Source organism: Rhinolophus hipposideros (genome assembly GCF_964194185.1).
Source record: "Rhinolophus hipposideros genome assembly, chromosome: 7".
Taxonomy (NCBI): domain Eukaryota; kingdom Metazoa; phylum Chordata; class Mammalia; order Chiroptera; family Rhinolophidae; genus Rhinolophus; species Rhinolophus hipposideros.
Window position 1 is genome coordinate 37,016,422 of NC_138053.1, and position 25,784 is coordinate 37,042,205.

At 37.3% G+C, this 25,784-nt stretch overlaps 1 protein-coding gene across 1 annotated transcript; it reads left to right on the forward strand.

Annotated features, from left to right (window-relative positions):
- Positions 1-2,238: 2,238 nt before the first annotated feature.
- SPATA9 (spermatogenesis associated 9) lies at positions 2,239-25,564 on the forward strand (the record flags this gene model as incomplete). Its single annotated transcript, XM_081053087.1, has 5 exons — positions 2,239-2,299; positions 2,479-2,567; positions 10,065-10,292; positions 19,673-19,768; positions 25,023-25,564. The coding sequence occupies 5 exons, from the start codon at positions 2,239-2,241 to the stop codon at positions 25,308-25,310; spliced, it is 762 nt and encodes a 253-aa protein (XP_080909213.1). The 3' UTR covers positions 25,311-25,564.
- Between the last annotated feature and the right edge of the window lie 220 nt (positions 25,565-25,784).

Below are 25,784 nucleotides of genomic sequence, written 5' to 3' on the forward strand. Positions count from 1 at the left end.
ATTTATTCTATAGTTGATGGGTGTTTGGGTTGCTTAGAGTTTCAGAAATTGAAGCATACTATAAACCACTCTTATCAAATCAGTATTGGAGTGACATAGCAATAAACAAATAGATCAGTGGATGAGAATAGAAAGTTCAGAAATAGTTTGTAATATATATCTGTGTGTGTGTGTGTGTAACAAATGTGGTATTTCGTATCATTAAGAAAACAATAGTTTATTTAATTAGTGGTATTAAAACAACTGGATATTCAGATGGAAGAAAATAACAGCCTATTAAAAATGAAGTATAGATGTATTGAAAATGTTAAAATAATAATTTTTTTTGATTTTTTTTTTTTTAATTGGAGAAGGGGAACAGGACTTTATTGGGGAACAGTGTGTACTTGCAGGACTTTTTTCCAAGTCAAGTTGTTGTCCTTTCAGTCTTAGTTGTGAAGGGCGCAGCTCAGCTCCAGGTCCAATTGCCTTGTTAGTTGCAGGGGGTGCAGCCCACCATCCTTTGCGGGAGTTGAACTGGCAACCTTGTGGTTGAGAGGACGCACTCCAACCAACTGAGCCATCCGGGAGCTCAGCAGCAGCTCACTTCAAGGTGCCGTGTTCCATCTTAGTTGCAGGGGCACACTGCCCACCACTGAATCGGTAACCTTAAGAGCCCACTGGCCCATGTGGGAATCGAACTGGCAGCCTTCGGAGTTAGGAGCATGGAGCTCTAACCGCCTGAGCCACAGGGCTGGCCCCATAAATTAATTTTTAAAGAAAGAAAACAGAAGAAAATTTAGGAGACTATACGTGTAACTTAGGGCCTGGAAAAACTTCCTTAACAGTTAAACCAGAAGCTTTAAAAGAAAAGATACCTTTATTTGACTGTATAAATATTTTAAAATAGACAAAAAAATTACTTTTTTTTTTACATACATTTCCTTTCTTTTTTATAATTCATTTGTAATTTATAAAAGTATTGCTTCTTCACTGCAATTTGAGAAGCACCAATTTGGATTGTCTATCTCCTGTATTTCTGGGAAACTGGAAGATGGACCTAAAAGTTAGATCAAGTTGGAACATTTATGGCTAGGATATGTCATAGACGGTATGTACTTCATACTGCATTATATTAGGAGACATGTAATATTTGTTTGTCCCATAATTCATGATGCTATCATGACCACTGGATTAGCATGATGACCCTGCCACTGTCAAGTTCAAATCAGCATGTCAGAGGCCAGTAGAAGCCCTTTCAATCTGGTTTCTGGCAATGGATCTCATTTTCCAAATACTGAGGGCATGACTAATTATCTTAAACATCAGGGTTGTGATGGAGGAGAGCAGGTTCTGTGAAAGTTAGGAGAGGTGAGTGTGCTGCGGTGGAGGGTGTTCTTAGGCCGATTAGGGCTAAAAGCATCAGACTGCATGTGCTAGAGGGGTCCTCTGATGCACATTTCTTTCCCAAGCACTTCCCACAAATAGACCGCCAGCAGCCAGTTTCTGCTGACTGAGGAAAACCATGCAGCTACAATTAAATATAAAGGCTTCAAATTAAAATGGGATTTGAGTTGACCAACTCAACTCATCCACACTACAATAAAACTAGGTAGTCAATCAAGTCTTCATGATGTGCAATTCTTCCCAGATTTGATAAGAGGAAAATAATGATCATCCCAAGTGGGAGAGTACTAGAAGGGAAACAGATGAAGAAAGAAAGCTTGAGATTCTTAAAGCCAACCAATCAAAGACTTCGCAAGTTTGTCTGGTGATCCTCATTTGGGTAAAGAAAAGCAATCTGTTCAGAATTCTTTCTGAATTCACTGCTGCTATTTCTTTTCCACTTGGCATCATATGTGAAGCATTTCTTTTAAAGCATGGGCCAACACTTTTCAAAGGAAGCTTTGTTCTCAGATGATCCATGAATTGAGGTATCACTGCAGAAATTGGGACAAAATTCAATTTATATTGTAGAAATCTGTAGTGTGCTTCATTTTCCAATCCCCTTTCTCCTTTCCTTCTGCCTCAAAACTCACCCTTCTTCTCACTGCCAGAGTGATTTCAGAAGGTTCTGTAACAAGTTCTCAGAGGCCCATTGTGCAGTAATAAAGAATTCCGACAGGAGCTACAGGTGCCGCCCTTGCCTGTTTTCCTGAGCGGAAGGCTGCCCTCACCCCTCACTAATGGTGGAGAAGGACAAGCATTGCCCACGCCTGCAAGCTTGCCAAGCACTAGGAACGCAAGCAAGAACTCATCATGCCAATCAAACCTATTGGGTGGATATGCGGGCAGGTGTTGAAGAACTTTTCTGGAAAAAGTATATACAGTCTTGTTGTAAAGAGGATTTGGATGTGGGAAATTGGGAATCAAGTCCCCTATGGTTTGCTTGCTTTTCAAGTCACCTAGGCAGTGGTCCCAATGTTTCAGGTTCTTTTGAATTGTGGTTATGGGATGTTTTCAGTTAAAGCACTTTTTTCTAACTTCTTTTTTTCTTAGTTGAGGGGATCCAGAAAGCAGTCATGGACCTTATAGATGAGTTTAAAGATGAATTCCCTACCATCATAAGATTATCACAATCTAATCAGGTAATGTGATTACCTGATTGTTTTATATGTGATTGTTTTATAAATGTGATTGTTTATAAATGTGATTGTTTATAAATGTGATTGTTTTATAAACTCTGAAAAGGATTATAAAACATATTTTGTGTTTTTAGTATACCGATTATTTATGCTTGATTTTGAGATCTGTGTTTGAAGCTTAGGAAAACATTAATTTCACTTCAGGAAAACAAAACTCAACTCTTATTGGGAGAAATTGGGGACAAGGAAGTAAAGATAGATAAATTCAATTTAAAGACAGTTACTGAGTTATTAGATTGGAAATCTAGAACTCTCTCATAGCCACGATTGCAATGTGGTTTACTTAAGATTAGATTAATGTAAAATCAGAAAAATACCAGATATACTTTAATTAAAATCTATGGCAATTAAATCCATGAGAAAACATAACTGACATAAATTACAACAATGGAAAGATAAGTATTATATGGGGGTGTGTTTTGATGTGGAAATAAAATAGTGATATAAATTTAACAAAGTATATATGTAAGCATATGTTTTAAATGTTTGTTCTAAAAAGGGTTTGGCACAAAATATTGGGATTGGAAGAAGGGTTAGGTGGAGAGTTTGGAAGAGACATATGGTCAGGAAAAAGTCACGTTTTGTTTAGGGGGCACATGTAACCTAATTTACTCCAAAGTATACAGCTCTTAACAGAAAAGTGTTGTTTCAGTCATTTCGACCACAGTTGGAATGGAATTGGTTGCACGGTACAGCAACAATGTGTTTATCCAGGTAACAGATTTTTGGCAATGTCAAACATTGAGGAAATAAACAAAAAAGCACTCGGAGTAACATGGTCATCATAAAAATCTGTATATTTTGTTCCAAAGAAGAGGTATTAGAGCTACCTTTTACTATTTATCCGGACAACCAGGCATCAGACATTTACTAAATATTTACTATTGCCTGAGACTGGGAAGAGGGAATGCAGAGAGAAACGTGATAGGATTCCTCCAGTTAATGGGATTAATCTAATGGAGACAGAGTTGTAAACAAGCAATTGCACTGAAATGTGGTAAGACGCATACATACCCAATTTAGAGGAATGAATGACTTTACCTATAATGGTCAGAGAAGGCTTCCTGGAGAAAGGATGCTTCAATTGAATTTCAAAGGATAAAATGGAGGTTTCAAGGTGAAGAAAGGGATAATGTAAGTGGGTAGGAGAAGAAAAGAATATTCCAAAGGAAGCAGTGTCAGGCCAAAAAGTATGCAACAGCTTGTTCCCAGAATGGCACGTAGATTTAAATAAATGGCATGGATCTTGAGTCTAGACTTTGGGAAAGGGTGACACTGAAGTGTAGGTATCTGGAGGCAGTCAGTGGTAATATGGCATCCAGATGGTGGTTGTTTAAGCAGAATAGGATAAGGCGTGAAAGCTCCAGAGGGCAACCCGGTTTTATAATTCTGTATTTCAGACTTGATGTCTAACTGCTTCACCTCTTTGCATTCCTCTGGTCTTGGTATATCAAGTCTTTTGAAACATTGGAGACTTTTCTTGTCTATGCTCTGGAGTATTAAGGCAAGAGATGGGCAGGTGACCATGTTTGGTCTGGGATGTAAAATGGTTAAGGATGGCACAGTAGGGGCAGTAATTATTGAGAGAGTCTCAGGGTGAATCCTAGGAAACAAGAGACAGGCCTCAAAAGCCCTGTTGCCCCTTCCGGGTGGGATTCTCCCACCATTGCCAACATTAGAGAAAGTGGGGTTTTATTTAATCAAAGTTGGAACTTTCTTTGCAACTCCCTTCATCGCTTCTTACCTTTTGCATAGCGTCATTATTACTAGAGCCATAGTGTGCTATCTGATGAAATAGATTAATATTCTGATCCACAAAGAAAGAACTCTTATCTTCCTATGTCCAACTCATTGAAGTCCTTTATGTACTTATAAGAAATTTACCCCACTCAGAGAAGAATATAAACATAGAAACATAGTTTCTTGTTTTTAAAACACTGAACATTGTTATTTTTCCCACCGTTTACTGTGGAGTAGTTGGGGGATATTGTAACACATTGAAATTATTTGCTCTTCAAAAATAAATTAACCAGAAAACAATGCTAATCCACCATTGTTAACTAGGTTATTTTGAAAGGACAGATTATGAATGCTGCAAATTTTATGATTTCCGTGATGATTCCCAAACATACTGAAAGGAATCGTTTTAAGAATACAGTTCTTAGAGGGCTTTGTTAATTGGGTTGTATTTTGTTGTATTTTAAATCTCTAAATTTTGCGATTAGTATTTTTTTAAATTACTGTTTTAAGGATTTATTTAGGAAAAAGCCATCTTACTGTCCTGGAGGACAAAAAAAAAGTTTTGAAGGGAGTGATGGAATCTTTTATATAGAGGAATCTACCCAGAATTATGGTTATTACGTAGTTCTTCATGGCTAAAGATTTTGAAGAAAAGAATTTTTTTCTGGGGCTGGGGAAAATTAATTTTAGAATCTTGGCTTGAGGTTGTGGCTTCTGAGGTCCTGTACTCTCCACTCCCTCCCTCTTAACCAGCCCAGAGCCCTATAGCCTCCGTATCTGCTTCCTTTAGTAAAAAGTAAGTGTTTAAGGTTTACAGTTGCCATTTCAAATGATTTCCATATGAGGACATAGAGCTTAAAATAGTAAATCTTTACGTTTGAACAAATGAAAAATGCATGCTACAAATGGAGAATTCAATTATTTTTTAATTCAGATGATTTAATTGAATGAGAAAAATTTTGTGGTAAATAGGGTCATTTTTTGTGGGTTTCAATTAGGAAAAGTGATTATGTGTTTTAGTCTGTAATTACCCTGCACTTAATTGTATACTACAAAATTAGGAATGGTAGACAAAACCTGTTAGGAGCCATACGAAATTTGGATTTATACATCTGTCGATGTACTTTTCTGAATTCTCTGTTTTGTTTTGTTTTTTTGTTTGTTTGTTTTTAACATGTGGAACAAAAACTGTTGGGGATGTATCAGTGATGTCTGGAAATTACTTGTATTGGGGTTTCTAAATATGAGAGTAGGACTGCAACTAGAATGTTCTGTAATTCAACTATATTTTTGTCTTTGGTAAGTTGTGTCTTGTGGGGCACTGTCATTATTGTGACAGTTACAGAGCACATTGAGTACTGAAAACTTTCTGGGTGGTTTATAATTTAATATTTGTTATATTTCTCTGATCTTTCTCAACATTAACTTGTTATATTTTTCCGATACTCCTCGTGCATTCATTTTGGCTACATTTATAGAGCTGCTCCTATATGCCAGACACTATTCTAGGCCCTGGGGCAAAATGCGTAAGCCAAATGGATGTAAAACAGTGTCATGGAACTTAGGTCCTAGTCAAGTAGAGAAACAATAAACAAAGAAAACAAATGACATCGTATGTCAATGGTAGTTCTTAAGGACAAGAAAAAATATAGCAGAGAAGGGATATGGAGTAGGGGTAGGGATAGAGAGAACCATTGATGGTTAAGACCTAAGAGGGCTTAGTGAGAAAGTCATTCTTAAATTAAGGCTTGAAGGAAGTGAGATAGTAAACCTTGATATCTTTGAGGGACCTGAATGGCATAGCGAGTGCAAAGTCCCCAAGATGGGAGTATACCTAACAAGTTCAACAAATAATAAGGAGGGAAAGGGACAGAAAAAGACAGGGAGGCCAGGAAGATAAAGAGCAAACTTTTAGGGCCTTGTAAATCATTGTATGTATAATACGTGGCTTTTACACTGAGTGCATCAGGAAGCCACTGAAGAGGTTGAGTAGAAAAGCAAGATATGATCTGACATAAACTGTGATTATATCGCGCTGGCTGATATGTTGAGGACAAGAATGAAAATAGACAAGGGTGGAAGCAGGGAGACCGTTTGAGGAGGATAATTTACTAATCAGGAGAAGAGATGACGGTGGCAAATAAATATAATGGACTGAGTGTTGGTACTGGGACAGTGAGCAGTGGTCGTATTTTGGGAATATTCAGAGAAAGAATTGAGTAAGATTTGCTGACAGGCTGATTTATAGATAATAGGATAGTAAAAAGCTGATGTAGTAGAAATTGGAGTTCAGCATTAAAACTGCTGAGGATAGAGAAATGGGCATTGCTCTAGAAAAAAGAAAATAGAAAGAGAAAGCGTTATATATATTTAAAGAATGGGGCTCAAATAGAGAAACCTATTTGATTTGAGCAGAATTCTTGAACCAATCTGATTAACTGATGCTAAGTTTCTTTTGGTAAATAGTCTTTAAGTACCTTTGTGTGTGTCTGGTAATTGTGGTGGTTGGGAGTTGGAATTCCTTTTCTGATATATGTTGATGTACTCAGATGATGATGATGACAAAAAGAATTACCTAAACGTGTACATTTTGCAACCAATTTGAGGATGCGTAGGCCAAGAGTAAAAAAAAAAATATTGAGGGGAAAGGAATGAACATTTCTTTCATTTAATTTTACATACATGGTTTAATAAGAAGATATATAGCATAGATAATAAACAAAAAGGAAAAGCTGTTAGCTCAAAAAAGGGAGAGATATTTAAAAATGTTTTTCTGCTAGAGCTAATTAAAAGGTAACTACTTGGACTCATTCATCATAAACTGGGGCCTTTTTTCTTTCTTTTTTTTTTTTTTAAAGAAGAATGTCTGAGTCTGCATCAAAAAGAATGTAAGTAGCCTGTCATCTGTTGTCACTTTCATAGTCCCAGAAACCCATAGTCCCATGTACAACCACCGAACACACACCCCGGTGTCCACATTTGGTTCCTAATACTATTCTTCTTAAAAGAAATAATGGTCTTCTTGGGAACAAGTTGATTCCATGTTTTGTGGCAGAGAAAATAAAGGTGGTCAGAAATATTTTGTTGCCAGGTAATAATTCTTTCAGAGGTATCTAGGAAAGTATCAGAAAAGGAAAGCATTTAAAAAACCATGAAGGAATGGATAGTCATCAAATTGTAACCATTTGAGCATTAAAGAAAACAAAGATGATAATAATTAGGAACAGATTAAGTATGTTGGAAAAAGCCATGAATTCATGAGACTAAAACGAGAAAGATAACACAAAATATACCAAAGCATTATTACAAGGCACTCTTGAATTTTTTAAAACCTGTTATAATCAATGCCAAATTTTGCTCTACACAAATTATGTGAACCCTACAGGAGAGTTTTGATGAACAGATTATCAATTACAAATAAACTTATTTTTCTGCAGAAATAAAAATTTAGAAAGACAATTTTGTAAAAAGAGGGAAAACTCGAATGGATCAATCTAATATAGTGTTTTGGGAGAATTAATCAAGATTGGCTACTAGAAATACACGTGTAAAGTCAGTGAATCCAGGCCAACGTGTACAGATCACAAAGATTTTGTAAAGAAACTTACAAAATAAGGAGAGGGAAACTGCTTAAAGTTAATGTTTTGCAACAGCACAAATGAAGAGTCCCTAAAACACTGAATGGCCACGTACAGAAGGTTTCAGGAAAGGTGGAGCTGCACATCTCATTCCTGTTTGCCCTGGAAATACAGCCTTCACCTTGTGATTATAAATGATAATGAAAGCATTATAATTATAATGAAAGCACAGTAAATTGGGATCAGAAGTGAAAGCAAACTTATTCTAGCTGCTCCACCTGGGGGAGGAGCTGGGAGGAAATGTTCCTACAGTGTGGGGGAAGGGAAACTTCTTCCTCTACTCCTCCCGAGCTCTTACCGCTGGACTAATAAAAAAATTGGCACCAGACCAGATTAACAGGAGAAAAACCAATCGAATAGGTGCACACAGATCATCATAAATAATACTCAGAGAAATGGCCAAAGCAGGCAGCTTTTTATACCTTTTAGACAAAGAAACAATACATTTGTGAAGAATTAACAAGATAAAAACGTAGACTTGGGTGAGGATTCTAAGCAAAGTTTTAGCTTGGATATTAAATTAGTAGAAAAAGAACAAGGTTTGTTGATACACACTTCTCAGCCCTGAATTCCCTAACTCCTTTCACATAGGAAAGAGATTTGCTTCTGCTTTCCGGGAGATGAAGAGAGAGGTCAGAGTTCTTGCACGGGCAATTTCTTAAGTAACTTTAATTCAAAATAGTCAGTGTGCCATAGTGGGATATTTTGGGGTGGCCTGCCCTGGGTCCTGACAGCAGCAAAGCATCAGGTCACAAGAGAAACTGCATCTGTATGTGCAGGAGCTTTGGATACTGCAGACAATGTGGTTTTGCTCCCTGGTATGCTCACCACCAACGTAGGAATAATATCAAGTGATTACCCCTCGGGTTGTTTTGCTTGCTCTGCCTGCCATGTAACTGCTTGTAAAGATTGCTCGGATCTCAAGTGGCTTGGCCTTCCAGCCAGTGTAGCACCTCACAGTAGAGATTTCATTCTCTACTGTTAGCATGGCCTAGGAGGGTGAGAACCAGGGCGGCTAATGGGACTTCCCCAGTAAAGTTAACAGATGAAACCACAGCAGGACACCAGATGCGCAGAAATGCATTCTCATTGACAGGCTAGAACAACTTTCCTTTATCTCCAGTGGCAAATACTGAACATTAAGAGAAGTACTGAACTTTGGTAACAAAAATAACAATAATACAATTATTTCTTCAGGATAAAAGTTGAGGCATTCTAAATAAATATACAGCATGTTAGCTCTTTGACACATATATGATATCCATTGTAGACCAAAAAATTCCATCTAGAAGATGTTTTATACTTTAATATTTTGGCATAATGAGTAGATATTCAAAGTTGCTTCTCCTAAAAAGCCAGAAAAGCTCATAACATTACTTAAATGAATAATGGAAACTATACTTGTCTGTTGCCTGGAATGCAGTCTAACCACATTGTAAGTAATTTCCCTGTGGTTCACTTTCTGGTAGAGCAGAGAAAGAACTGCACTGTATGTGTTTGGGCAATGCCACAGATTTTTTTTCTATCAGAGTGCTCATAGAAGTTTTGAAGTTTTTAGAAGGAAATGTTTCTTAAGCTTGTTGATTAGTATATAGGGTATTTGTTTTATTTTTCTTTAAATTGTACAGTGCATCATGTACGTATGCTATATTTTATCATTTAAAAATTATAAAGTAAACTGGGAAAATATTTGTAAGTTTAGAATGAGAATTATTGGTTGAATAATTCAATTATCAAATAATATTTGAATAAGAATCATTTTTGAAAGAGTTCTTTAAAAAAAAAATCAATGCAAAAAGTAAATAAACCCAAAGAGAAAAATGAAAATTGTGTATCTTTAGGTAGTAACTCAATTCTGGGTGTTTATTCTAAGGAAAAAATACATATTTATACGAAAATTTAAGTTGTATAAAGGATGGGATATAATTATTGGACACAGTATATTCACACATAGGACCATGCAGAGTATACAGTTATGTGGTACCAGTCTCTGCCTGAAGTAGATTTTAATAACGCACTGGAGAATCACACAGCAGTCACTTTTCAAAGGCTTATTTTCCAGAAAAGAGAACCTGTGCAAAAACCATCCAAAATCAGAATGGCTGTCGCTTTAGCCAACATCAACCGAGGAACATTGATTCAAGGGTTAAACAGCATATCCACATCCTCTAAATCAGTGGCCAAACTTCTACAGCCTCAGCTTGTTTGTAGACTTCTAGAGTTAAGGGACATAGCTCATCGTCTGCTGAGGGAAGTGAATGCGCCGACGCAACCCCTCTATAACATGCAGGTAAGTCCATGTAGCCTTTACACAGGATATGGACCCTTTTTATAGAAACTGTTTTGAAATGACACGATTTAAAAATGAAAAATGTAGCACATTCGGTTGTTCCACATGTACGAGTAAAACAAGAATAGTTGAATAAGAGAAATGAATTGTTGGGCCTTCACTATAGTATATTTGTTGGTTTAAACAAATCTGAAACAGGAAGTCATGTAGACTTTTCTCCCTTGTTATTTGATTGAGCTGGATGCAACTGTCAATTTCAAATGGTTCGACCTAAATATAAGCATACAAATTACCAGTTATGTCAAACCTAAAATCCTACAGTGAAGCTCGAAAATGATTGTTTTGTTCCCTTTTCCCCATAACCTATGTTTTCCAAGATAATCCTTGATTGACATAACATACTGAGTATATTGAACTCACTTTAGAAGTGTGAGCTCCCTTTAACAGACCCATCAGCATCCAGGTATATTTCACTTTCCGTGTTCTACATCCTTTCATTGAGCCTCTGTTAAAGGACAACAGCTGTGAAAACTGTTTCAGGACCAAGTTTTTCCCTAAACTTTATGTCACAGAACTCTGTTTTTTTCAATCTGGACATGATCCAAAACATTCTAAATGTTACAAAAGATTAGGAATCTTTCAAGTCTGGAATCTAAACCCCAGAGTGAATCGGTTTTAACTCTTTTGTTGAAGGGAGAGAAAACCTGGCTCAGACTGAGTTAAGCCAAAAAGGAGATGTATTAGTTCATGTAGTTGAACAATACAGAATTGTTAAAGTTTCAGGCAGAACTGGATACAGATACTCAAGTGATGCCTTCAGGATCTTGTTTCTCTCTTTCTCTCCGTCTCCTGGCTCTGCTTTCTCCATGTTGACTCCATTCTCAGACTGACTTTTCTCTCATGGTCACAAGATGGATTGCAGCTCTTCCAGGGCTTCATCTGTCCGAAAAGAGAGTCCTTGACCCAGCATTCCTGGCCAGGTCCTGAGATTCCCTCTTGGAGAATGGCTTACCTCTACACCAGGGAAATGGGATACACTGATTGGCCTAGTACTCAATTACCTGCTTTATCCCTAGAGTAGAGGTTGGAGCCCCTCCAGACCACACGACCTGAGAATGGGGAAAAGATGAATCCTCAAACAAAAATCTGGGTTGTTTAGAGAAGATGAGAAAATGGATGATATATGGCTAAAATCAACAAAATATTCATTACACAGGAATCTCTCTCTAACCAAAGATTCTGACATTTCCAGAAATCATCAGCTATTTCAACAATGAACTGCCTGAGACAGCATTTATAAAAGGCACTCTTGTAATATCTGATGTTTGAGAAAGTAAAAAGTGGTTTTTGTTTGTTAACCACTGGATTCTCTCAGCACAAAAAGCCTTATTCCTGTATCTTTAGATCAGGGGTGTCCAAACAGCGGCCTGCTGGCCAACTGCGGTCCGCAATCCATTGTTAATTGGCCAGCAGCAAATTCCAAAAATATATTTAGTTTACTTAAATAAACCAGGTGAGGCAATACGTACTTCACCTTGAGTGAGTGGCCCGGCTGTTTGTGTATTTTATCTCATATGGCCCTTGGTAAAAAACGTTGAAAAAAGTTTTGACACCCCTGCTTTAGATCATCAAAAAATACCCATACCCGAACTATATTATCTTAAATTCCCAGTGAAATAGCTTTCTGAATCTAATGTTTTGCCTTGATGGTTCTTTCCCTGTATTGGTTTTACAGAGGATTGACATAAGAAGTATCCTTTAAGACTATTTCTGTATTTAATATGAAATCATGTGTAGACACTGTTCATGGTATTATTTACAGTCTTCCAGTTTTGCTCCTCTTTGCTAAGTCAGAACTGTGAAGGTTCTGAGATTTTACGTTATTTACAAGCTAACAAGTTAGCCTACCACAGCTTTACACACACACACACACACACACACACACACACACATATACGCACGTGCGCGCGCGCGCGCACACACGACACAAGACCCTTAAGGCAGACACACAGATTGTTCACTCACACCAAAGCAGCAAACCAAAGCAATCAGTATCTTTCCTACACCTCAGTTCCCATCGGGCAATATGATGACAGCCAGATGTCACTTGTGCATATTCCTAGTAAGTTGCATTACACAAGAGGTACCCTGAAATTGGGAGATTCAGCTTTTTATGGGGATGCTGCTTGTCTGCCGAGCCTCCGGAGGGTGGGCAGAGGTGGAGAGAATCGAATGTCTCTGTGGAGGGTAAGGATAGGGCTTTATTTTTTAGTGCCCGGTGACATGTTTTCGGAGGTACATCTCTATCTCTCTAGAGGGAAATACTTAAAGCTGTTTGCTATTCAACCGTGTCCTTTGTTCAAAATGCCCAATCTGTACAGGAATGAGAGACATCCATGGGGAATTGTCTTCCCACACTCATGAAAATTCAGTGGCAGAAAAATTTATTTCCTGTTGAATTTGTGTTTCTTTTTATCCAATAATGAGAACAAAAAACACAATGTGTTTGCCTTTTTGCCTTGACCAACACTGAGTCTGACAGGTAATTTAGGGCTTGGTTGTGATAACTTATTCCAGGAACCCGAGATGAGAGAAACAGGTTGAAGGATTAAATGACTTGTCTAAGGTCCATGCTACTGTGACTGTCTCTTCTGACATCAGTTCAAGATCAACACCTATGAAATCTCTTCTCCTGTGCTCTTGTTCTAATTGTCTTAGGACATAGCTTTACTTTTGAAAATTCTAATCAGTAAAGTTCTTCAAACTATATTTAAGGTAGTTTATCAGAAGTCTCACCCAAATTTACACTGGTAGGAATATTTTGTAATATTGCCTCCAGATATCTCCTTTATAAAAAGAAATATAATTAACCATGCTCCAATCCTGTCCCGTTTTATTTCTCCACCTAAGGTAATCATTATCCTAAAGCTGATGTGAGCATTTACATGCATATTTATAGTTTCAGTACATTTGTATGTGTCTATCATTCTACGTATATTTAAAATTTATACAAAAGGTATACTGTACTTATCCTTCTGAAACTTTATTTCACTGAACATTTTATATATATATATAGCTATGACATTATTTTAACTTCTTCGTGGTATTCTATTTTGAGAAAAAATAATCCACAGTTTATCTCTTACTGGACAGATGGACAATTCGGTTTCCAATTTTTTTGTATTACAAACAGCTTCAGTACTTCTGTGGTCCATTCTTGTAAATGACTTCTTATCCATATGAATGACACTCTTTAGGTATTCTCCTAAAAGAGGAATTGCTGGGTCATGAGGGATTTTGTTATCTGTAGTCAAAATGCTTTTCAGAATGGGTACACTTGGGAATCATTGTGATTGTTAAAGCTGAGGATAATTTCTTCGATTCTGGAAAATTTTAAGCCATTATTTCTTCAAACATTACCTCTTTCTCATTTTCTCTAATCTTTTCTTCTGGAATGCCTATTAAACATACTTAGGACCTTCTCATTTTATTCTTTGTCTGTTTACTCCTATTTTCATTTTCTCTATCCCGTTTTGATGCATGTTGAATAGTTTTCTCTGAGCTATCTTCCAGTTAACCAGTTCTCTCCAGCTGTATCTAATATGCTTTTTTAGTGTTTTATATTTCAAACATTATTTGTATCATTTCCAGAACTTCTACTTGGTGTTCCCCCCCACCCCAATTTCTACTTTTTTCTCTTCAAAGTATCTTTTATAGATTATGTCTTTTAAAAAATCTCTTTAATTATGTTAAATATACTTATTTGTGGCCTTTTAAAATATTATTCTTTGAGATATTTGGGGGATGCTAATCTTTCTGATGATTGTGATCTATATCGTGTCTCACTCATAGTAGATCATTTCCTTTGGAGTTCTTTTCTTTTTTCTTTTAACTGAAAGTTTTCCTTCAACAGGGATTTTTCAAAATTAGAAATCCCTTCTGGTGGTAGAACTTTCCTTGTGGAGGATTTTGCTCGGGCTCTAGGGTATCAGTTACTAGTGGAGACCAGCTTCCTTACCTGCCGGGACTGGTGGGCGCAGTCATTCTGTCCCACTTGCACTGAGACTACCCACAGGCCCCAATCCTCGCCTCAGGTGCATCTAAGTCTCATCTCCAATCGCTTTATCAAAACTCAAGCCCCCAGCTGTTATTCCACTAACATGCTTACAGCTCTGGCTTTTAGTTCCCTGTGGTTCTGGCACAGGGGAATTTCTCTCTCTCTCTCTCTCTCTCTCTCTCTCTCTCTCTCTCTCTCTCTCTCTTCCTCTCTCTCTCTTTCTCCCAACTCAGTTTTGTATTAACCTTTTGGAGTATGATTTTATATAGAATTTGCAGGTTTTTCTGTGTGAGGGGTTCTCCACTAGCTTAGTCTGCCATGTTACTGGCACCAGATGTCCTTCCGCTTTACTTCTGAATATCTTTTAGAAATTGTAATATAAAATGGTTGAATTTCTTTTTGGAAGGAAGTAAGGTGTAGTTCTACTTTTTCATTCAGTCTCAGCAAATATTTATTGAAAACCCGATGTGCACAATCACATCGGGTACCTACTTTAGGTCCTAGGGATTCATAGAGGTCGCGCCTTGCCTTAGGGACTATGGGGAGGACAGGCAAGGAAGGAATGCTAGTAAAGTGTAACAGGGCACGATCAAAGTGTGCATTGTACTATGGAAGCGTCAACAAGGGGTGTGTAATTCCAAAGAGTAGTCATTGTATGCTTTCTAGAAGGTGATACCCGATCTGCGACTTGAAGGAGGAAGTAGGAGAGTCATTCCAGGAAGAGACCAGTGTATATATTAAGATGCTGAGGTGAAAGAAAGCATGACTCAGGAAATGTAAGTCGTTCCACGTAGCTGGGGTGAGACAAGTGGGAACAGTGCCAGGAAGGAGTGAGGAAGCAGCTGTACTTGGGTAATATTTATTAACTAGGGCAGAGAATCAGAATTGCCACTGAGAGGAAACTAAATTTTGTAGCAAGGAAGAAAACAAGATATCTCCAATCTGAAAGTCTCAGGGAGGACTAAAATAGAAGTAAGAATAGCGAAGACAATGGCCTGGAGAGTCAAAGAAACAACAGAATAACGTGAGGTGTCATGGAGGTCAAGGACGGGTCTGTGAACGGAGCTTATCACGGCCCGATGTGCTGAGAGGGCAGTGGCATAGCACAGAGGAGCTGTACCAGCCCTGGCACACTGCTGGGCTGCCACCCCAAAGGGGCAGAGGTCAGCTTAGCCAGAGTGGATGGATTCCATCATGAATTCCTTCAAGGATTGTCAGGCTGCCTGTGTCAAAGTGGAACTTTGTGGTGTACAGAAGTAAAAGGAGTGAAATCTGGAATTACAATGCGAGAGGATATGCTTTGTAGATCCATGGAGGACATTGCTGTATGTAGGTGAGTAAGTGGTCTAGTTAACCTAATCTGTAGGTATGTGTCAAAGATTTTTTTCATGTCCTGTCTCATTGCTGATAAGAGGATGATTTACCTGGGCACTTTGAATCGTTCTACCCCAACTCTATGGGATCTTGTGCAGCTGGGATCGCCAGTCAGGCAGATTACCTCCCTCAAGAACACAGAATAGAGGAGTGTTTTCATTAGGACACTGACTCTGACTAGCATAGTGTTTTAGCCCTTTGATGTGGTCTGAGATGGAGCTCAGTTAATGGTCTCCTGGAGCTAATTAGAGAGTGGACACTATCACAGGAGCTCCCTTGACAATCTGTCCAGGCCTTTGCGGTTGGGTGATCAGTTCTAGAGCATGTCCTACGTACCTTAATATAGTCAAAGATATTATGCCAATATGAACTACCAAGGACCCCAATGACACAGGTGACCTGAAGACATTTTGATAGCTGTCTGTGACGTGAGCACAGGGAGTTGGTGTTAGGAGTTTGCAGCTGGCCATCTTGTTAAAACAGACTTACTTTGCCCTTAGCTCTATGGGTGCTGAGTCAGGTGGCTCCTGAAAGCCTTCCAGGTTCTGCAGAGATGAGATTGCAGTGACAGATCTGCTAGTTCTACAGGGGGCCTCAGGAACGCAAAACTTCACAGAGACTATCCCGGTGGCTACGCACATTCCCAGCACCAGTACTTACAGAATGGTGCATCTGCTCAGCCTTGTAAGCTGCCTGGCTGAGGGAAGCTTGCAGTTGCTCTAAGTTGCAGTGACCTAGATAATCGGCTTGAATGCTGACTTCATCCAGACACGACAGCTCCCAGACATGGTTGTTGACTTTGGCAGGTCAGTGCAGGGCCACAGGACCAGGCGTTCTTCCTGTGATAGAATCTTTCTTACAGTGGCATTAGACATGACTGTTTCTACTTTGTACCCGCACTGGGGAGTGGTACGGGCAAGACAGGGGCAAAAGGGAAGAAAAGCCTCAGTCTCTAAAATACCTGTGCCATAAGTAACCAGTGACTTGTGCTTCCTTTTTCCAGATGAAAGTTAGAGGCTTTTCTAAGTAAAATTTCCTCCTCACCCCAACAATCCCAGGTAGACTCAAGTTGAGGGTTCAAACTGGAAACCTCACAAATCTTAGGAACTCCTGTAGGTCCTTGGTAGAGCTTGCCAGAAGACTCTCTTGGGTGGTATAATTTAAGACCTGGGAACACAGGATAATTCCTAGAAAGAAGGACCACTGGAATCTTGAAAACGTAATTCTCCAATTTGGCCAAGAGGTTGGGACGCTTGAGGTTTTACAGGACCACCTGATGAAGAGCTTCTTCAAGAACAATGTTCCACTGGATGTTCCCACCGGGATAAACAAAGTCCAATCACTTCTGTGACTGCGGATTGCTCGGAGTCGCTCCTGTGCCCGTGAGGATTGTGGGCTGCTACGCAAAGACATGTTCTTCTTTCTGGACCTATCTATTAACATCAGTCAGTGCTTCCTGCACCACTTATTTGTGAATCACTGACTTAATTCTCCCCATTACTCCCCTGGTGTCCCGCATTGAAGTGGTTTTGGACAACAAAAACTACATTGGGTCTGGTAGTTCTCCAACCTGTAGGTCATCTATAGGTGGATCTTTATTTTCTAAACTGCTTATCGTTTGCTGTTTTTGTGATTTATCTCATTAGTGAAAATAAGATGAACACAGACAGTTCTTTTATGAGATGAGACAGTCTGAATTATGTGGGAGAAATTTAGTTAGAGATTCAAATGTTGAATTACTGTTGAAATATCCATATATCTTATGTGTTAATATCACCAAATTAAAAAAAAGAACTATATGGGCATAATATGAATACCAAGATACTTTTAAATATGCAAATAATATAACATTAATATAACAAAAAGGTTAAGATACAATTTTTGAACTAGGCCAAGACAATATAAATAAAGCCTCCCATTTACCAAATTTCTCCTGTTTATCTCAGCGTTTACCCTACACTATACCTGCTCATAGCCAGCCAAAAATGAAACGAGGTAGTTTATAATATGAAAAAGATGTATTGTAAGTGAGTCTTAAAATTGAAAAAAGGATACTTGCCAGTAGCTACATGAATTTTGGAGGAAATGTATTTTCAACGGGGATGGTTTGTCACAGGAATAGCAAGTATTTATTTTAAAAGCATTAAAATGGTGAAAAAGTGACCCTTAGGCAATATACAATAGATTCATCATTCAGAAGTGTAACATACATCAAATACATAACTTATTTAGAAACTAATCAGTTTTAATTACTTTTTAGGTGAAGGGCAAAATCTGAAAAAGATGCAGTGAAACAGAAACAGAGTAATTTCTTATGCATGCAGACCCCACTTCTATTTTTATTGTATGTGGTCTACCAATTATTGAATATGGACCTCCCACTTACATTCGTATATTCACAAATTCATAATCATTTCCTCTGCTAGGAAATGATTTGTTGGAGTGTATCTGCTTTCCTTATGTCTCTGTCTGCTCGCTACTACTACAGCAAACACCTCCTCGAAGCCTAGTAGTGGGATTCAAAGGCACGGTCTCATTTTGATTCTTCTAGCAAGAGGGAAACAGCAACAGCTGCTTCATTTCCTGGAAACTCTTTCCAGAAGTCAAGAATACTGGGAAATTTTCCAGACTTATTTACGGAGAGAGGGGGCTCAAACTGCCCTTACCTATTCCTACATCTAGGAGTTGGTATAGCCTGAAAAATAGGGAATAAGAATGGAACACCCCCTTCCCCAGCCATCTCTTAGCTACTAGGCTGGACAGTATTCTCAGCTTCAGCATTCCATAAATCTCTTAAGAGAGAAGAAGGGAAATCATGATGGGCAATTTTGTTTGTCATTCAGTAGTGGCAGCAATAAGCAAAAACAGTTTATTACAATAACAAGCACTTAGAACAGGACCCGGCAGCCAGTGCCATATAAATGTTGTTCAATAAACTGTTGTTATCACGTTTTTTAGAAGCACCTTTTAAAAGACTGCAATATACCATTGAGTGGATATAGCGTAATTTACCTAATTATTCTATTATTAACTCAGTTGTCAATATTATACATAACTTTTTAGTGAACACATACCTACGGTTCTTTCTACTTTGCATGCATTTTTGCTGTGCAATTGCATGGTTTTATTCGCTACAGTCTGTGTCTTTTGGGAGTTACTGAAACCACTGAGGTCTTGGCTCTTCCTTCAGAGAAGCATGGCTAACTGCCACTGCACTGCTGAATGGGAAGGGAATGTTTTTCCTAATGTCCTTATTTCCTGTCCTGCTCAAGGCAACAGAGGTGGCCTATAAGAGTGTAGTTGCCTTAAACTGAATATATTATGCCGTTATGTTTTAGGCAGGGACACCTTCTATTACCAGGAGCTAGGAACATCTGGGAGACAAATTCATTACTGGTGTAAACCTTCTCTGTGTTTCAAAAAAGCGTCCTGGATCTGAGCACAGAGCACTTCCTGAGGCTTAGTGATCCTCTGAGGTTAATGCTGGCCTTCAGCAGTCTCCTGATCAGCATTTCCAAGCGGTCATTAATCTCCAGGAAATGCTTAGTATTTTGATTGCTGTTTGCTTAATTGAAGAAATGAATAATTTAGTAAAGGATGATTACATGAATTTGAACAAAAGACTGTTTTTCTAACATGCGCAGCAGCACCCTCTAGTGAGCACTTCGTAAATGTATGAAAAGTTAAAGTAATTGAGAGTTGGAAATGCAAGGTTTTTTCTAGATTTGTCATAGGTTTGGATTAGCAAGAGAGAGTATCTTTTTGTAAAAGGAGAAAAATAAACTAATATATTTTCAGAATGTGAAAAACACCCAGACAGATCTAAAGTAGATGACTTTCTTTAGAAAGAAATATTTAAATTCTCGTTTTTCAATAACGTTGTAAAATTAAACATTGTAACATTGAAAACTTTTGTTTTAATAAGAAACCTCTCTTCTGTTTTTTGCAGCTCAGAAAGGGTTCTTTGTTTGAAATCATTTCCTTTCCAGCAAAGACAGCTTTAACTAGCATAATCTATGCTTCATATGCAGCACTAATTTATTTGGTAAGTTAAAAGAAAAAAATTAGGATCTATTGATAAATATAGTTATTTTATGTAATATTAAAGATATACTGTACACTCTATTCATAAACCAAGGTGCTAGTCTCATGTTACAAAAAATAATTTTACATTAAAAATTTACTTCAATCCACCAAAAACGAATTTGCTTAAATAACTTAAATTATTTTATTCTCACAGACTTTATTCTTCTTTGGTCAAAACATTTTGGTTTTGCTTTCATTTAGTTAGCATTTCGTTTTAGCTATTGTGCTATGGTTGGCTAAAATTCAGAATTCCATTGTTTTGGTCTCTGATTTTAAGGAACACAAATACTTTTTAAAAGTATAACTTGAATTACTGTTTCCCCAAAAATAAGACCTAGCCGGACAATCAGCTCTAATGCGTCTTTTGGAGTAAAAATTAATATAAGACCCACAGTACAAGTGCTGTAATTCAAAAAGTGTTCATTAAAAAGCATGACAAAAATATAAAAGATTTTATAAATTACAAGGGGTTACTTTCTTTTAATCCATTGCCATTTATACTTACTTTTAAATTCTTAAAAAAGTATAATATTCAAAAAGAAAAGTATACAGCTTGATGAATTATCACAAAATCTATTAACTTACATAGCCCGCAAGTCAAGAAACAAACTAATATCGTCATTCTAGAAGCCTCTTTTTTGTTGCCCTAACAATCACTAATCTCTTCTAGAAGGCAACCACTGTTTTGATTTCTAATGACATAGACAGTTTTGTTTGAATTGCATATAAATGAAATTATATTCTGTGTATTCTTTTGATTTACCTTCTTATGCTCAACACTATCATTGAGATCCATTTGTTTGATGCCCATAGCAGTCGTTTGTTGACTTTTAGTGCTGTGTAGTATTTTATTGATATCACTATCCATTCTACTATTGAACATTTAGATTATTTATAGTTTTGGCTATTTTGAATAAGGCATTATGAATATTTTTTATATATGTTTTGGTGAAATTGGTGTCCCATAGACTATGCATGTGTTCATCTCTAGTAGATGTTGACAAATAGTTTTCCACAATGGTTTCAACAATTCTTCCCAGGAGATTATAAGACTCCCAGTTGTTGTGTATCATCACTGACACTTAATATTATATTGTCAATCTTTTCCATCTTAGCCATTCTTGTGGGTATGTAGTATTATCACATTGTGATTTTAATTTACATTTCCTTGATTATTTATGAGATTACCTTTTTATACATTAATTGGACATTTGGATATCTTTTTTTGTGAATTTCTGTTAAAGTCTCTTCTTACTTTTCTATTAGGGGTTGTCCATCTTTTTATTATTTATTTATACTTTTAAAATATATTCTATGAAGAAGCCCTCTTTTGTTTACATATGGGCCAATTTCTTTATTCTGTGACTTGCCTTTTCTCTCCTTTAGCAGTGTCTTTTAAAACAGATGGGCAAATTTCTTTATTCTGTGACTTGCCTTTTCTCTCCTTTAGCAGTGTCTTTTAAAACAGAAGTTCTTAACTTTAATGCAGTCTAGTTTATTAATCTTTTCCTTTATGTTAACTGCTTTATATGTCTTAATTAGGGAATTACATATACCCAAGGTCATGAAACTATTCCCTCTGATGTATTCTAGGAACTTTATTATTTTACTTTTCACTTTTAGATTTATAGTCCATCTGGAATTGGTATGAGGTAAGGGTCAAATTTTTCCTCCATGGGTATCCACTTGAACCGACTCAATTTATTGGGAAAAATAAAAGCCTTTTCCTATTGCCCTAGAACACTTCTGTTATAAATCAGGTGTCCTTATATGTGTAGGTCTGTTTACAGACTATTCTATACAGTTGATCTAGTTGTCTATTCTTGAACCAATTTAACACTGTCATTTATAGGAGCTTTATAATGAGCCTTAATAACTGGTAGAATAAGCCCTTCTTCCAATCTGTGAACATGTTATATCCCTCTATTTAGGTCTTCTTTAATTTCTCTTAATAATTTTGATGGTGTTTTGTTAGAGGTCTTGCACATTTTTGTAAATATTTGTTAACCATATTGAAACACACAGTAATAAAGATTAAAATTTCCCCATAATCTATAGATTCAGCGCAGTCCCAATTCAAATCTGAGTAAGTGTGTGTGTGTGTGTGTGTGTGTGTGCAAGCTGACTAGCTCAATCTAAAATTTATAGGGAAATGCAAAGTGTCAAAAATATCCATGACATTTTGAAAAAGTAAAATAACTTACTTTTAAACATATTCAGTTTTTAAAAAACCTGAATTAAATATTTTGCAAGTGTTTTAAATTTTTGAGATGTCCTCAATATCTTAAATGTGAATTTCATACAAAATTGATGTTCAACTGTGTTAGGATGCAAATACTCTTGCAAAAAATGGGTGGGATGAAGTGGGTATGTGAGACTGAAACAAACGAGACCAACACCAATATTCAACTCTTGAAATCTTTCAACACAATTTGTCATGCTATGCATTTTCTAAGTATGTAACAGAAACAACTTTTGTGGCCTGATAATTGGTCACACATACATGTGTGCCTCTAAGGCCTGGAGGGGTCAGGTCTGGAATCATGGCTTTGAAGGCAAGTAACATACATGTTGGAAGTTAATACCCTGTGTGTGGAACATGCCAAATGAAAGGAGTGGAAAATCCACAGAAGTGGGAAGAACAGCAACATTTGAGGTGAGCTAAGGAGAAATTCATGAAGGAGACAAAGAGGCAATACTCAGAAAACTAGGAAAGGAATTAGGAGAAACAATGTCAGGGAAATAGAGACTCAGGAAGTTGTGAAGGGTTAAGTATTAAATACAAGCAGACAAAGTCAAGTAAAATGAAGATTTGAAAAGTGTCCATTAGATCTAATAGTAAAGATGTTGGACTTAACCATCTTGAGAACTATTTCATTGGTGTGATCGGATAAGGCAGACAGAAATAAGATGATAAAATAGAAAGCATGAATGTGTAGATTCTGGTTTGATCAAGAAGAGCATGTGTAGCACTCAAGAGGGAAATGGGGTCCCAGGGATATTTTGAATTTTAGGATGGAAGATACTTGAGCATGTTTCAGGTTGCCGGGGTAGAGCCAGTCAAGAATGAGAAGTTGAAGAGGCAGGGAATCATTGATAGGGAAGATGACAGGGTATTGGTTAAAAGCAAAGACAGACACTGACCTTGATCAAGACCTTTCACTTTCTGAGACAGAAATGGTTAGAATGGGTACAGATACACTTTTGTAGGTGAGAGAATAAGAAATATATCAGATAGGATAGGGTTTCACAACCTTTTCTCACAGCATGGGATACGTGGAAAATGATCATATTTGGAATAAATGGATGAAACTGTTTGCAGCTGGAAGTGATAGACCTCAAGTTTTATTGCTCTAGGTTTGGGTATACTCAGATGCAAGTAATAAAAAGTACCTGCCAGTGGTTTAATGAATGAAGACATTTAAATATCCCACTTGATTAGAAGTATGGAGTTAAGCAGCTCCCGGGTTCTACAGTGGAGTCTTCATGAACCCAGGGCCTTTCCATCTTTTTCTTCTGCTGTCCTGTTTGTTCTTTATGGTCTTTAGGTTACTCAGGTATCACGTCTGTATCAGTGTCCACAGCAGGAAGGAGGGGATAGGTAGAGGCAAAAGAAAGAGAGTCTTTTTATAGAGGAAAAGAACTTTTCCCAAAATCCTCCTGACCTCTTCCCCAGCAGACATACGAGGGCGGACAATTAAGTTCGTGAACTCATCCTAGAAAAAGTGCTACATACATCATAGCTGAATATCACTATGGTCACCTTTGAAGTACTCCCCTTGGGAAGCTATGCACCAATGACAGTGCCTAGTCCACCCTTCAAAGCAATTTTGGAACTCTTTTCTGGAATGGCCATCAGAGCTGTCATCATATTAACCTTGATGTCCTGAATGCCATCAAAATGTCTTCCTTTCAATATTTCCTTTATCTTTGGGTAAAGAAAGAAGTCACTGGGGGCCAGAGCAGGTGAGTAGGGAGGGTGTTCCGATACAGTTCAAGACAGTTATCTGTCTCCTGGCTAAAAACTTGGTCACAGACAGTGCCGTGTGAGCTGATAAAAGAGCCATGAATTGTTGGTGAAAAGTTCAGGTCCTCTAAGTTTTCCATGCAGCCTTTTCAGCACTTCCAAATAGTAAACTTGCTTAACTGTTTGTCTAGTTGGTACAAATTCATAATGAATAATCCCTCTGATAGCAAAAAAAGTTAGCAGCATCATTGCAACAAGTTCGCAAACTTAATTGTCAGACCTCATATTTTATTTCTTTGTCCAGAACAGGGTCATGTGGCCACACACTAACTGCAGGGAAGTACAAGAAAGCATCTGATGTACCCCCTTCCATAGTGGGAGGCAGAAGGTCAGGAGGAAATCGAGGCCCTTCAAGCCGAGCCCCCAGTCCTTTCTTTGTTACTCTCAGAAAACCTTCCAAGTGTTTGTAGCCAATTAATCATGTCACCGTTAGGCATCTCCACTAAAGTAAGTCAGTCTAGGTCTCCTCATGTTTCATGGATTTGATTATTCTTGTTGCTTGCATCAACAAGATGAAAGCCTTAAATACGTGGCATCATCTTCATTGTTAGTAAACTTACAGAATATGTTTAATGGATACAGTTCTTAGTGGCTCTCAGTTTTTGAAGTTATTTTTCTCTATATGTTTTGTGTTTTGACACTTTCTCAAAGTACTGGATGGAATTTTTTTTCAGGGAAGGTGGAACACATGTTTGCTTAGAAATCATTGATCTACTAGCTTACTAAAATCTTACCAACATGTTTATGCCCTTCCAACTGTACACATAGGTGTAAGCAAAGTCCAGGGGGAAAAGCAGAAATAAAAACCTACTTTGAGATATCAACATGTTTGGAGACAAAGTCCATCTCTCAGAAAATGTTTCACTCAATTAAATCAAGAGAATAAAGGATATGTTTCATTTAATTAAATCAGAGTATAAAACTATAAAATATCTAATGAATTGAGAAAAGATGGAAAGCATTCTTGATTGAATCATACTGGGTTTTAATTTTCTTTCCATATTATGGTATATTTAAAAGAAGGACTCAATCTTGTGATGTTTATCATGTGCCAGGGGTCCCTGAAAGGGAGTGCTTCTTTATTACAATATGTAGATTAATGACTTTGTTAAATATTTTAGTGGACTTTCCACCTGTAAGTTTAGTAGCTTAAAAAGAAACTTTAAAACATTTTGTTTATTATTAGACAATCTGTGTTAATGCTATGCTGGAGAAGGTAAAGAAAATTTTCCAAGAAGAAGAATCCATAAGGCAAAACAGAGATGGGAGTGAAAATCTTAGAAAAGCTTTTTCTGAGCCTGTTCTTTCCGAGCCTCAGTTTCCTGAAGAAGAAATCAAAGCAAAACCTTATAGGTCATTACCGGAGAAGCCAGACAGTATTTCAGATCGCCCCAAACTTCCTGCTAATAAGTTAAGTAATAAGATTCAAGTTTTACATTCTGTGTTTGACCAATCAACTGAAATGAATGAATGAGCAAATCGGAACATACATATCACTGAACAGAGCCTAAGAGTTATCTATTTAGTGACCTTTCATCTGATGAAACTAGGCAACTAGTTTTCATATGATTGCCCTGCTTTGAAACAAAGGGGGGTGAGGAACTACTAATAAAGTGTCATTCTCAAGCATTTATATGGTAGACAAAATAAAATGAATCTTGATGTAGCATTAGTATATATAGATGTAGACTATATATATATATATATATAAATGAACGAGAAAATGTACCCTTTGGTGGGTTAGACTGTAGTTTATAATATCGGTATATTTATAATACATTTATATGTTTATTAAAGACTTGTTTCAAGTATCTTTTCATATATTTTCAATTATTTTTCTGGGAGTGAAAAAAACCCTCCCTATCAAAATGCTACGTATCTTTTTCAGAGATATCTTCAAAGGATATTTGTTTTCTATCTACAGGTGTATAGTTTGAGTCTGCCTATT